General features: G+C 56.5%; 2 protein-coding genes and 2 long non-coding RNA genes across 13 annotated transcripts in view; 3 read left to right on the top strand and 1 right to left on the bottom strand.

The window, feature by feature from the left end:
- ARHGEF11 (Rho guanine nucleotide exchange factor 11) overlaps positions 1-8,434 on the top strand; it is a 56,781-nt gene extending 48,347 nt beyond the window's left edge. For 7 of the 9 annotated variants that reach the window (XM_056509988.1, XM_056509987.1, XM_056509986.1 and 4 more), the window contains 8 exons: positions 531-632; positions 1,134-1,216; positions 1,560-1,739; positions 2,349-3,287; positions 4,782-4,874; positions 5,407-5,600; positions 6,565-6,825; positions 7,668-8,434. In XM_056509988.1, the coding sequence (XP_056365963.1) occupies positions 531-632; positions 1,134-1,216; positions 1,560-1,739; positions 2,349-3,287; positions 4,782-4,874; positions 5,407-5,600; positions 6,565-6,825; positions 7,668-7,847 (2,032 nt within the window). In that variant the 3' untranslated portion in view covers positions 7,848-8,434. Of the gene's footprint in view, positions 1-530; positions 633-1,133; positions 1,217-1,559; positions 1,740-2,348; positions 3,288-4,092; positions 4,232-4,781; positions 4,875-5,406; positions 5,601-6,564; positions 6,826-7,667 lie in introns of those variants that run through there. The other 2 variants (XM_056509989.1, XM_056509991.1) reach the window with 2 other exon arrangements.
- An 884-nt stretch (positions 8,435-9,318) lies between these two features.
- On the top strand, positions 9,319-10,443 carry LOC130262674 (uncharacterized). The gene is made up of 3 exons (XR_008842142.1): positions 9,319-9,375; positions 9,432-10,012; positions 10,231-10,443. It is a non-coding gene; the product is annotated as an uncharacterized LOC130262674 (long non-coding RNA).
- Positions 10,444-11,120: 677 nt separating this feature from the next.
- On the top strand, positions 11,121-12,153 carry LOC130262675 (uncharacterized). Its single transcript, XR_008842143.1, has 3 exons — positions 11,121-11,273; positions 11,834-11,998; positions 12,091-12,153. It is a non-coding gene; the product is annotated as an uncharacterized LOC130262675 (long non-coding RNA).
- LYSMD1 (LysM domain containing 1) lies at positions 12,005-13,612 on the bottom strand. 2 transcript variants are annotated; one of them, XM_056509996.1, is made up of 3 exons: positions 13,394-13,612; positions 12,467-12,744; positions 12,005-12,213 (listed from the first exon to the last, which is right to left on the bottom strand). In XM_056509996.1, the coding sequence occupies exons 1-3, from the start codon at positions 13,487-13,489 to the stop codon at positions 12,084-12,086; spliced, it is 504 nt and encodes a 167-aa protein (XP_056365971.1). In that variant the 5' UTR covers positions 13,490-13,612; the 3' UTR covers positions 12,005-12,083. The 2 variants fall into 2 exon arrangements, with proteins under 2 accessions (XP_056365971.1, XP_056365970.1); XM_056509995.1 differs by having other exon boundaries at positions 12,005-12,246; positions 13,394-13,605.
- Between the last annotated feature and the right edge of the window lie 23 nt (positions 13,613-13,635).

Raw genomic sequence — 13,635 nt, 5'->3', positions numbered from 1 at the left:
GGAGGGATAATAATCCTTGGGATGAGCTGGAATCTCCCTGGGGGGATAAAAATCCTTGGGAGGAGCTGGAAAATTCTTTGGAATGAGCCCAAAAACCCTCTGGGGGAGGCTGGAAAATTACCTGGGAGGATGAAAATCTTGGAATGAGCCAGGAAATTCCCTGGGAAGGGCTGAAGAATTCCCTGGAAAGATTTGAAAATTCCATGGAGGGACAAAAATCTTTGGGATGAGCTGGAATCTCTCTGGGGATGATAGAAATCCTTGGGATGAGCCAGAAGTTCCTTGGGAGAGGATGGAAAATCCCCTGGGAGGGATAAAAGCCCTTGGGATGAGCCCAAAAATTCCCTGGGGTGGGGGGAACAAAAATCTTCAGGATGAGCGCAAAAATTTCTTGGGATGAGTTGGAAAATCCCCTGGGGGGACAAAAATCTTTGGGAGGAGCTGGAATCTCTCTCTGGGGGGACAGAATCTTTGGGAAAAAGCCAAAAAGTTCCCTGGGAAGGGCTGGAATTGTCTCTGGAATTGTGCAGGTGGATGGAGCTGCTGGAGCAGGCGGTGCAAGGGGCCACCAGGAGCCTCCCCGGGCCACCAAAACGGCACCAGGGCGAGGCCAGCACGAGCACAGGAGCAGGGTGGGGATATTGGGAATGGGAATAATGGGGGGGATAGTGGGAATGATGGGAATGATGGGGAAATGGGAATAATGGGAATAATGGGAATGGTGGGGAAATGGGGAATGATGGGAATGGGAGTAGTGGGAATGATAGAAATGGGAATAATGAGAATGCAAATGATGGCAATGGGAATATGAGACTGGGAATAAATGGGAGTGGGAATAATGGGAATGATGGGAATATTGGGAATGGGGAATAATGGGAATGGGAATAGTGGGAATAATGGGGAAATGGGAATGATGGGAATGGGAATCATGGGAATGATGGGAATGGGAAAATGGGAATGGGAATAGTGGGAATAAATGGGAATGGGGATGGGAATAATGAGAAAAATGGGAATGGAAATAATGGGAATAAATGGGAATGGGAAAAATGGGAAGAATGGGATTGGGGGTGGGAATGGGAATGGGAATAATGGGAATGGGAATGGGAATAATGGAGCAGGAATTGCCATGCCAGGCTGGTGCTGCCCGAGCCCGCCGTGTCCCCAGCGCTGGCCCGAGGATCCGAGCCCGAGGCTGAGCCCGAGGATTGCTCCTCAGGTACGGCTGCTGTGTCCTCCTGTCACCTGCTGTCACCCACTGTCACCTGCTGTCACTGTCACCTCCTGTCCCCATCCCTGTCCTTTCCCTTTCCTTGGCACCTCCCTGGCCCCTCTTGTCCCTTCTTTGTCTCATCCCTGTCCCTGCTGTCCCCAGTGTCCCATGTGTGTCCCCTGCTGTTCTCTGCTGTCCCCAGTGTCTGTGTTCCCGGTGTGTCCCCACTGTCCCCATGTCCCCAATGTCCCTGTGTCCCCTGTGTGTCCCCGCTGTCCCCAATCCCCTCAATGTCCCAGTGTCCCCTGTGTGTCCCCATGTCCCCAATGTCCCGTGTCCCCCCCCGCAGCTGGCAGTGACCCCGAGCCCCCGGGCCGCGCCCCGCCCCCGCCGGAGCAGCCGCAGGAGCCGGGGGGGGCGGGGATTGGAGACCCCGCCCCCAAAGCCGCGCGGGGCCCCGCCCCCATCCCCGGCCCCGCCCCCTCATCCCCGGGAGCCGCCGGAGTGGCCGAGGCTGCGCTGGAGGATGGTGAGGACACTGAACCCCGCGGGAAAACCCCAAATTCCTGATCTTCATCCCTCCATTCCCGCGGGAAAACCGCATATTCCTGATCTTCATCCCTCTATTCCCGCGGGAAAACCCCAAATTCCTGATCTTCATCCCTCCATTCCCGCGGGAAGATCCACATCCCTGATGTTCATCCCTCCATTCCCGCAGGAAAATCCCAAATTGCCGATTTTCCTTCTTCTATTTCTTCAGGAAAATCCAGAATCTCTCGATTTTCCGCCCTGTATTCCCTCAGGAAAATACCGAATTCCCTTCTTTCTCCTTTATTCCCTCGGGAAAACCTCAAATTTCCCCAATTTTCCTGCCTCCTTTCCCTTAGGAAAATCCCAAGACTTCCTCCCTTATTCCATCAAGAAAATCCCAAATCCCTCAATTTTCCTCCCTCCATTCTCTTGGGAAAATCTCAGATCTCCAATTTTCCTTCCTCTATTTCCTCTAGAAAATCCCAAATTTTCCTCCCTTATTCCCTCAGGAAAATCCCAGATCCCCTCTCCCCTCCCTCCATTCCCCATCCCGGGACATTTTCCCTCGGGATCAATCCCAATCCCGATTTTTCCCGTCCCATCCCAGTGGAGACCCTGCGGCTGCTGCTGGTCCGGCGGCTCCGGCCGGGCCGGGACCCCGACGCCGAGGATGACGTCACCCCCACGCCCTCGCTGGCCGGAGCGGCCTCGGGCCAGGCCTGGAATTCTGGGATGTCCGGCCGGGAATTCCCGGTGTCCGCTCGGCAATTCCCAAAGCCCGGCCGGGATTTTCCAACGTCCAGTTGGGATTCGGTGCTCTCCAGCCGGGATTCAGCAATGTCCAGTCGGGATTTATCAATGTCCAGTCGGGATTTTCCGGTGTCCAGCCAGGAATTCCCAATGTCCAGCCGGGATTCAGCAATGTCCAGTCGGGATTTTCCAGTGTCCAGTCGGGATTTATCAATGTCCAGCCGGGATTCACCAATGTCCAGTCGGGATTTTCCAATTTCCAGTCAGGACTCAGCGATGTCCAGTCGGGATTCAGCCATGTCCAGCTGGGATTTTCCAATATCCAGTCAGGATTTGCCAATGTCCAGTCAGGACTCGGTGATGTCCAGTCAGGAATTCCCAATATCCAGCCGGGATTTTCCCATGTCCAGTCAGGAATTCCTGATGTCCAGTCGGGATTCAGCAACGTCCGGCCGGGATTCGGTGACGTCCAGTGAGGATTCGGTGATGTCCAGTCAGGAATTCCCAAAGTCCGGTCAGGATTCAGCCATGTCCAGCTGGGAATTCCCAATGTCCAGCCAGGATTTTCCAATGTCCAGCCAGGATTTTCCAATGTCCAGCCAGGATTTGCCGATGTCCGGCCGGGATTTGGTGATGTCCGGTCAGGAATTCCCAGTGCCCAGTCAGGAATTCCCAATGCCCAGTCAGGAATTCCCAGTGCCCAGTCAGGAATTCCCGGTGTCCGGCCGGGATCCGGCCGCCCCGCAGGGATCCCGGGAAGAGCCGGAGCCCAGCGGGATCCAGATCAACCGGAAAGGTAAAGGGGGAATTTGGGGGGATTTGGGGATTTGGGATGAGATTTGAGGGGATTTGGAGCAGGAATTTGGGGAGTTTGGGAAGGATTTGGGGTGGGAATTGGGGATTTGGGATGGGATTTTTGGGGATTTGAGGTGGGATTTGGGGGGAAATTGGGGCAGGAATTGGAGGGATTTGGGGGGTATTTGGGGTAGGATTTGGGAGAGGAATTGGCAGAATTTTGGGGTGGGAATTGGGGGTTTAGGGTGGGATTTGGGGTGGAATTTGGGGCAGGAATTGGGGGGATTTTGAGGTGGGAATTCAGGGGGATTTGGGGTGGGTCTGGGATGGGATTGGGGGGATTTGGAGTGGGAATTGGGGATTTGGGGTGGGATTTAGGGTTGGATTTGGGATGGGAATTGGGGGAATTTTGTGGTGGGATTTGGGATGGGAATGGGGGATTTGGGGGGATTTGAGTTGGGAATTGGGGCAGGAATTGGGGGGGTTTGTGGTGGGAATTCAGGGTGGATTTGGGATAGGATTGGGGGAATTCTGGAAGATTTGGGGTGGGAATTTGGGACGGATTTTTGGGGTGGGAATTGATGGGAATTCCCTGCACTGGCTGATGGGATCTGGGGTCTCCTTCCCTGCTGCTTTTTGGGATCTGGGATCTTGGGTGTCCTTCACAGATTTGGGGTCTCATTCCCAGCTCCTTTTGGGATTTGGGGTCTCAGACCCTGTCCCTCTGCAGAATTTGGGATTTTCTTCCCTGCTCCTTCCCGGATTTGGGGTCTCATTCCTGGATTTGGGGTCTCCCTTCTCCCCAGAAATCCTCTCTGGGATTTGGGGTCTCGTTCCCTGGGTGCTGATTTGGGTTTTTGGGTTTGGGTGCTGATTTTGGGGTGTTCATTTTGGGATGCTGATTTGGGGATTCTGATTTTGGGATTCTGATTTTTGGGGTGCTGATTTCGGGAATTCTGATTTTGGGGGATGATTTTGGGGATTCTGATTTCGGGTGCTGATTTTGGGTCCTGGTGATGGGTGCCAATTTTTGGGTCCCAATTTTGGGTGCTGGCTGCTAATTTTGGGTTCTAATTAATTCGGGATTCTAATTAATTTTGGGTGCTAATTAGGGGTTCTGGGTGCTGATTATTTTAGGGTGCTAATTAATTTTGGGTGCTGATTTTGGAGTGCTAATTAATTTCGGCTTCTAATTAATTTCGCGTTCTAATTTGGGGTTCTGAATGAGAATTTTGGGGTGCTTCTTTTCGGTGCTGGGTGCTGATTTTGGGGTGCTAATTAATTTTGGGCTGCTAATTTTGGCTACTAATTAATTTCGGGTGTCGATTTTGGGGTGCTGGGTGCTAATTAGGGTCGCTAATTAACTTGGGGGGTGCCAATTTCGGGTGCCATTTAATTTCGGGTGTTAATTAACTAATTGGGGTGCTAATTACCGCATTCCGGTGGCGGGGCCGCTCCCCCCCTTCCCCTCCCCCCCCCTTTTTTGGGGGCCCAGCCCAGGAGGAGGGGCCGGATGAGGCCACGCCCCCGAGCGGCTGCAGCCAATCAGAGCCCGAGCTGCGGGAAGGAGGCGGAGCCAGCGCCGAGGGTAACCGGCCCCTCCCCACACCCCCAAAAAAACCCACCCCGAGGGGCCCCAAAAACCCAGAAAGGGCCCCAAAAACCGACACGGTCCCAAAAAGGACAAAAAGGGTTCCAAAAAAGCCCATAAGGGCCACCAAAATCTCAAAAGGGCAACCAGAAACCCCCCAAATCACCCAAAAAAATCTGGGAAGAGCCACCAAAATCACAAAAGGGCCACTACAAACATCCAGGAGACACCACAAATCCTGTGGGGCCACCAGAAACACAAAAGGGCCACCAGAAACAGCCCCATAGGGCCACCAAGAGCTTTGTGGGAGCCAGCAGGAGCTTAAAGGGGTCCCCAGGGCCACCAAAACACCACTCTGAGGCCACCAGCAGCCCCAAAAGGGCCACCAAGAACCCCTGGGGGCCACCAGAGTCCCCTGCGGGCCACCAAGAAGTCCTGAGGGGGCCAGCAAGGCCCACCAAGGGTCCCCAGGGCCACCAACCCCACCCCAGGTGGCCACTGAGGTCCCTCCCCTCTGTGCCTTTTGCAGGGAATTTTTTCTACCTGAGCCTCCCCACGGGACCCCCCCGGCCAGGAGGGGACGTTGGGGACACCCCCCAGGGCCCCCCCAGGGACAGGGACAGGGACAGGGACAGGGACAGGGCCAGCCCCGGGGACAGCGGGGACACCGAGCTGATCCTGGGCACCCTGGAGGGGCTGCGGGGGAAACTGCTGCGCCTGAGGGTGAGACACCAGCCTGGGGACACTGGGGACACTGGGGACATCACTGGGGACACTGGGGACATCACTGGGGACATTGGGGACACTGAGGACATTGGGGACATCACTGGGGACATTGGGGACATCATTGGGGACACTGGGAAACTGCTGCGCCTGAGGGTGAGACACCAGCCTGGGGACACTGGGGACACTGGGGACACTGGGGACATCACTGGGGACACTGGGGACATCAATGGAGACACTGGGGACATTGGGAAACTGCTGCGTCTGAGGGTGAGAGACCAGCCTGGGGACACTGGGGACACTGGGGACACTGGGGACATCAATGGAGACACTGGGGACATTGGGAAACTGCTGCGCCTGAGGGTGAGACACCAGCCTGGGGACACTGGGGACACTGGGGACATCACTGGGGACACTGGGGACATTGGGGACACTGGGAAACTGCTGCGCCTGAGGGTGAGACACCAGCCTGGGGACACTGGGGACATTGGGGACATCACTGGGGACACTGGGGACATTGGGAAACTGCTGCGCCTGAGGGTGAGACACCAACCTGGAGACACTGGGGACATCACTGGGGACATTGGGAAAGTGCTGCGCCTGAGGGTGAGAGACCAACCAGGGGACAGTGGGGACATCACTGGGGACACTGGGGACACTGAGGACATTGGGGACATCACTGGGGACATTGGGGACATCATTGGGGACACTGGGGACAATGGAAACATCATTGGGGACACTGGGGACATGGGGAAACTGCTGCGCCTGAGGGTGCAAGACTAAACTGGGGACACTGGGGACATTGGGGGCATTAAGGGGGATAGGGGGACATTCTTGGGGACACGGAGGGGGAGATGGGGACATTAAGGGGGGTCCTGGAATGGGGACGCTGGGGGGACACAAAGGGGACAGGGGGGACACTTCAGGTGTCCCCAATGTCCCCAACGTGTCCCCGTGTCCCCAGGCCCTGGAAGCCGCTCACCGGCAGCTGCTGCGCTCGCTGGGGGGGGGGGCGATGCCACCGCCCCCAACAACGTCCCCAACAACGCCCCCAACAATGTCCCCAACAATGTCCCCAGTGTCCCCAACAACGTCCCCAGTGTCCCCAGCAGTGTCCCCAGTGTCCCCAACCCCGGCCCCGGGCGGGCCCCGCCCCCCTCCGGCCCCCCCAGCTCGTCGCGGGCCCCGCGGGGACATCCTGGCACTGCCACCACCCCCGGCACAGGTGAGAGCCCCAGTGTCACCCCAGTGTCATCCTGGTGTCACCCTGAGTGTCATCGTGGTGTCATCCTGGTGTCATCCCCAGTGTCACCCTGAGTGTCATCCTGGTGTCATGCCCAGTGTCACCCTGTCATCCTGGTGTCACCCCGGTGTCACCCTGAGTGTCATCCTGGTGTCACCCTGAGTGTCATCCTGGTGTCATGCCCAGTGTCACCCCAGTGTCACCCCAGTGTCACCCTGGGTGTCATCCCCAGTGTCACCCCGGTGTCACCCTGAGTGTCATCCCCAGTGTCACCCTGAGTGTCATCCTGGTGTCACCCCCAGTGTCACCCCAGTGTCACCCCAGTGTCACCCTGAGTGTCATCCCCAGTGTCACCCTGAGTGTCATCCTGGTGTCACCCCCAGTGTCACCCCAGTGTCACCTCCAGTCCATGACACCCTCAGTGTCACCCCCAGGCCATGTCCCCCCTTCCATGACCCTTTAATGTCACCTCCTCTTGACCCCCAGGTGTCCCCTCAATGTCCCCTCAATGTCCCCTTGCCCACACCCCCATTCCATCCCCGTTTTTTCCCCATTATATTCCCATTATTTGTTATTTCCCCCATTTTTTCCCATTTTCCCCATTATTACCTCTTTATTTTCCCATTATTCGCCCCATTCATTTCCCCCATTATTCCCCCATATTTCCCCCATTATTTCCCCATTATTCCACCATTATTTTCCCTATTAAATTTCCTATTTTCCCCATTATTTCCCCCATTAATTTCCCCAATTTTTCCCATTTTTTTCCCATTATTCCCCCTTTTTTTTGTTTGTTTATTCCCATTTTTCCCATTTTTTTCCAGGCTCGGACAGCCCCGCCCACCTTTAACCCGGGAGGGGGGGGATGGGCTGGAGTTTCCCTCCCCTCCCCCCACAATCCCCGGAAGCTTTTCCAGGGAATTCCGCCCGGGAATTCCCCCCGGACATCCGGACAAATGCACTTTGTTGGGAATTTCCCCTTTTTCCCCAAAAAAATCCTATAAATATGTATGTACGCCCCTCCCCCACCCTGTAAATACCCCCGGGTGTCCCCTCCCCCCTCCCGGTGACAATCGGGGGTGACACGGTGACAATCGGGGGGTGGCACCCCCAAAATCCTGGGATTTCCCCCCCAAAAATCCTGGATTTTCCCCCCAAAAATCCCGGATTTTCCCCCCTAAATTCTGGATTTCCCCCCCACCCCACAAAATTCCAGGATTTTACCCCAGAATTCCAGATTTTCCCCCCAAATTCCAGGATTTTTCCCCCCAAAAATCCTGGGTCTCCCCCCTCTAAATTCTGAATTTTGCCCAAAAATTCCAGGATTTTCCCCCCAAAATTCCATGGTTCCCCCAAAATTTCAGGATTTTCCCCCAAAATCCTGGATTTCACCCCCAAAATTCCAGGATTTTCCCCCAAATATTCTGGGATTTCCCCCCCAAAATTCCAGGATTTTCCCTGAAAATCCCGGGATTTCCCCCAAATCCCGGATTTTCCCAGAATCCCGGGTTTTTCCCCCAAAATCCCGGGGGTCCATATATAAATATTATAAATACCAGAGCCCAGGGGGGGCGCTGGAAGCTGGAAGAATTCCCGAATTTCTGAGTTGTTTTTTTGTGGGATTTGGGGCTTTTTAATGGGTTTATTTTATGAGATTTTGGGGGTTTTAGTGGGATTTGGTTTTGGGGTTTTTTAAATGGATTTTGTGGTGTTTTTTTAATGGGATTTTGTTTTGTTTGTTTTTTTTTTTAAATGGAATTTGGAATTTTTTAATGGAATTTGGGATGGTTTTTTAATCAATTTTGGGGTGTTTTAATGGGATTTTGTTCAGGTTTTTTTTATGGGATTTTGGGGTTTTATGGAATTTGGGTTGTTTTTTAATGGGATTTTTTTTTTTTTTTTTTATGGGAGGATTTCTGGCAAATTTGGGAGGGGTCTCAAATCCTGGGATTGGGGGATTTGGGGATTCTGGAGGGGCTGGGAGGGATTTGGGAATTTGGGATTGGATTCTTTCTGGCACAAGGAGGTTCCCAAATTCCCAAATCCTCTCCTGGGATTTGGGCTTCTGGAAATTCCAGAGGTCCTGGAACAGGTGGGATGGATTTAGGATTTGGGAATTCTGGGCCGTGTCCCCAAGGTGTGACACCATCCTGGGTGTGTGACAATGTCCCCAAGGGTGTGACACTGTCCCCAAGGGTGTGACACTGTCCTGGGTGTGTGACAATGTCCCCAAGGGTGTGGCACTGTCCCCAAGGGTGTGACACTGTCCTAAGGGTGTGACAATGTCCCCAAGGGTGTGACACTGTCCTGGGTGTGTGGCACTGTCCCCAAGGGTGTGTGGCACTGTCCCCAAGGGTGTGACACTGTCCCCAAGGGTGTGGCACTGTCCTAAGGGTGTGGCACTGTCCTAAGGGTGTGACAATGTCCCCAAGGGTGTGACACTGTCCTAAGGGTGTGGCACTGTCCTAAGGGTGTGACAATGTCCCCAAGGGTGTGACACTGTCCCCAAGGGTGTGGCACTGTCCTAAGGGTGTGGCACTGTCCTAAGGGTGTGGCACTCTCCCCAAGGGTTTGACAATGTCCCCAAGGGTGTGACACTGTCCCCAAGGGTGTGACACCGTCCTGGGTGTGTGGCACTGTCCCCGAGGGTGTGGCACTGTCCCCAGACGGTGACAAAGCCCAGCCAGGTGACAATGCTCCGGTTTATTTACAAGCTGGGGGAGGGGGGGAGGTGGCACCGTCCCTGTCCCTGTCCCCAGGGCTCCCAGTGGCTCCCAGTAAGTCCCAGTTCCCGGGAGTGGCCCTGCAGCCCAAAGGGACAGGAGGGGACAGCAGGGACAGCAGGACACCGCCCCAAAGTCCCCGTGTCCCCTCCGGGGTCCTCGGCACAGCGGGGAGCAGCGGTGGCACCTCTGATGTCACCTCCTGGTGGCACCTCCTGGTGGCAGCTCCTTGTGTCACCTCCGAGGTTCTTCAGTGTCACATCCCAGGTGTCCCCAGGGTCGAGTTCTTGGTGTCCTCAATGTCCTCGATGTCCCATCTCCAGTGTCCCCAGTGTCACATCTCCAGTGTCCTCAGTGTCACAGCCCTGGTGTCCCCAATGTCCTGTTCTCAGTGTCCCCAATGTCACATTCCTGGTGTCCTTGGTGCCCCATCCCAGTGTCCCAGTGTCACAAGATGAAGATCTTGTCCCCAGTGTCCCCAGTGTCACAAGGTGAAGATCTTGTCCCCAGTGTCCCAATGTCCCCAGTGTCACAAGGTGAAGATCTCATCCTTGCTGTCCCCAGTGTCCCCAGTGTCCCCATGTCACAAGGTGAAGATCTTGTCCCCAGTGTCCCCAGTGTCCCCAATGTCACAAGGTGAAGATCTTGTCCCCAGTGTCCCCAGTGTCCCCAGTGTCCCCGTGTCACAAGGTGAAGATCTCGTCCTTGCTGTCCCCAGTGTCCCCAGTGTCACAAGGTGAAGATCTTGTCCCCAGTGTCCCCAGTGTCACAAGGTGAAGATCTCGTCCTCGCTGTCCCCAGTGTCCCCAGTGTCCCCAGTGTCACAAGGTGAAGATCTCATCCTCGCTGTCCCCAGTGTCCCCAATGTCCCCAGTGTCACAAGGTGAAGATCTTGTCCCCAGTGTCCCCAATGTCCCCAGTGTCACAAGGTGAAGATCTCGTCCTCGCTGTCCCCAGTGTCCCCAGTGTCCCCATGTCACAAGGTGAAGATCTCGTCCCCAGTGTCCCCAATGTCCCCAGTGTCACAAGGTGAAGATCTTGTCCCCAGTGTCCCCAGTGTCCCCAGTGTCACAAGGTGAAGATCTCGTCCCCAGTGTCCCCAATGTCCCCAGTGTCACAAGGTGAAGATCTTGTCCCCAGTGTCCCCAGTGTCCCCAATGTCCCCAGTGTCACAAGGTGAAGATCTTGTCCCCAGTGTCCCCAGTGTCCCCAGTGTCCCCAGTGTCCCCAGTGTCACAAGGTGAAGATCTCGTCCCCAGTGTCCCCAATGTCCCCAGTGTCACAAGGTGAAGATCTTGTCCCCAGTGTCCCCAGTGTCCCCAGTGTCCCCAGTGTCACAAGGTGAAGATCTCGTCCCCAGTGTCCCCAATGTCCCCAGTGTCACAAGGTGAAGATCTTGTCCCCAGTGTCCCCAGTGTCCCCAGTGTCCCCAGTGTCACAAGGTGAAGATCTCATCCTCGCTGTCCCCAATGTCCCCAGTGTCACAAGGTGAAGATCTTGTCCCCAGTGTCCCCATGTCACAAGGTGAAGATCTTGTCCCCAGTGTCCCCAGTGTCACAAGGTGAAGATCTCATCCTCGCTGTCCCCAGTGTCCCCAGTGTCACAAGGTGAAGATCTTGTCCCCAGTGTCCCCAATGTCCCCAGTGTCACAAGGTGAAGATCTCGTCCTCGCTGTCCCCAGTGTCCCCAGTGTCCCCATGTCACAAGGTGAAGATCTCGTCCCCAGTGTCCCCAATGTCCCCAGTGTCACAAGGTGAAGATCTTGTCCCCAGTGTCCCCAGTGTCCCCAGTGTCACAAGGTGAAGATCTCGTCCCCAGTGTCCCCAATGTCCCCAGTGTCACAAGGTGAAGATCTTGTCCCCAGTGTCCCCAGTGTCCCCAATGTCCCCAGTGTCACAAGGTGAAGATCTTGTCCCCAGTGTCCCCAGTGTCCCCAGTGTCCCCAGTGTCACAAGGTGAAGATCTCGTCCCCAGTGTCCCCAATGTCCCCAGTGTCACAAGGTGAAGATCTTGTCCCCAGTGTCCCCAGTGTCCCCAGTGTCCCCAGTGTCACAAGGTGAAGATCTCGTCCCCAGTGTCCCCAATGTCCCCAGTGTCACAAGGTGAAGATCTTGTCCCCAGTGTCCCCAGTGTCCCCAGTGTCCCCAGTGTCACAAGGTGAAGATCTCATCCTCGCTGTCCCCAATGTCCCCAGTGTCACAAGGTGAAGATCTTGTCCCCAGTGTCCCCATGTCACAAGGTGAAGATCTTGTCCCCAGTGTCCCCAGTGTCACAAGGTGAAGATCTCATCCTCGCTGTCCCCAGTGTCCCCAGTGTCCCCAGTGTCACAAGGTGAAGATCTTGTCCCCAGTGTCCCCAGTGTCCCCAGTGTCACAAGGTGAAGATCTCATCCTCGCTGTCCCCAGTGTCCCCAGTGTCCCCAGTGTCACAAGGTGAAGATCTCGTCCTCGCTGTCCCCAGTGTCCCCAATGTCACAAGGTGAAGATCTCGTCCTTGCTGTCCCCAGTGTCCCCAGTGTCACAAGGTGAAGATCTCGTCCTCGCTGTCCCTGAGCGCGGCCGCCCGCGGGTTCCTGGTCAGGGGTCGGGGTCCGAGCCGAGCGCCCCGGGGGGAGGCGGGGCCGGGGCCGCTCCGGGCGGGGGCGGGGCTGCGGGGACACGGCGGTGACACCGGGGTGACACTGTGGGGACACCGCGGTGAGACACAAAATTTTCCCAATTTTTCACAAAATTTTCCCCAATTTTCTCCCAGTTTCACCCTGATTTTCCCAAACCTCCCCCCAATTCTATCCCAGTTTTTCCTAGGTTTTTCCCCAGTTTTGCTCCAATTTTCCTCTGATTTTCCCCAGACTTTTCCCAGATTTCCCCCCCAGTTTGGCCCAGTTTCCGCCCAGTTCCCACCTGGAGTCGTGGCTCTGCAGCCGCTGCGCCGCCGCCTCCTTGGAGCGGCCGATCTCGGCGTCCAAGCGCCGCAGGAAATCCGAGGCCGTGAGGTCGTGGCGGGAGGGGCCGGGGGGCACCGGGAGGGACCCGGGAGTGTCCCCGGGAGTGTCACCGGGAGTGTCACCGGGAATGTCCCCGGGAGTGTCCCGGGGGCCGGGGGCCGGGATGAGCAGCGTGGGCTTCAGGAAAATCGTGTCCGACGAGTAAAGGCGGTTGGCGCGCTGGATCTGCTCCATCTGCGGGGAAGGGATCGGGATTTGGGATGGGATGGGATGGGATGGGATGGGATGGGATGGGATGGGATGGGATGGGATGGGATGGGATGGGATGGGATGGGGCAGTTACAGGGACAGAGACAGGGCAGGGATGGGAGCGAGATAAGGACAGGGACGGGATGAGGACAGATGTAACCATGGGATGGGGACAGGAATGGGGACAGGAGAGAGACAGAGATGGGGACAGAGATAAGGACAGGGACGGGATGGGGACAAGAATGGAGACAGGAGAGAGACAGAGATGGGGACAGAGATAAGGACAGGGACGGGATGGGGACAAGAATGGGGACAGGAGAGAGACAGAGATGGGGACAGAGATAAGGACAGGGACGGGATGGGGACAAGAATGGGGACAGGAGAGAGACAGAGATGGGGACAGAGATAAGGACAGGGACGGGATGGGGACAAGAATGGAGACAGAACAGGTACAGGATGAGGACAGAGGTACTGCCAGGAACAGGAGAGGGACAGAGATAAGGATGGGAGGGGGACACGGACCAGGATGGGCGGGCGAAGCGAACCGGGCCAGGCCGGGCCCGGGATGACCCTGAGGATCCCCGCGGTCCCGCTCCCCGCGCTGTCCCCCCGCTGTACCCCCGGTGCCGCTCACCGTCACCCCATAGCGCAGCGCCAGCCCCGGCAGCGTGTCCCCGGGCTGCAGGCGGTGCTCCCGCGGGGCCGCCCCGGCTCCGCCGCTCCCCGCCATGGCCGGCCCGGGGTCCGGCCCGGGGTCCCGCCGGGGGTCCCGGCCCGGCCCCGCCGCTCACGGAGCCCGCTCGGCCCCCGGCCCCTCCGAACCGGCGCGGCCTCGCGGCGCCTTCTGGGAGTTGTAGTTCCGCCCGGGCCGTCCCT

The sequence above is a fragment of the Oenanthe melanoleuca genome, chromosome 25 (genome assembly GCF_029582105.1).
Source record: "Oenanthe melanoleuca isolate GR-GAL-2019-014 chromosome 25, OMel1.0, whole genome shotgun sequence".
NCBI lineage: Eukaryota > Metazoa > Chordata > Aves > Passeriformes > Muscicapidae > Oenanthe > Oenanthe melanoleuca.
The sequence above is the reverse complement of the archived record's forward strand: the minus strand, read 5'-3'. Positions and strand labels throughout refer to the sequence as shown.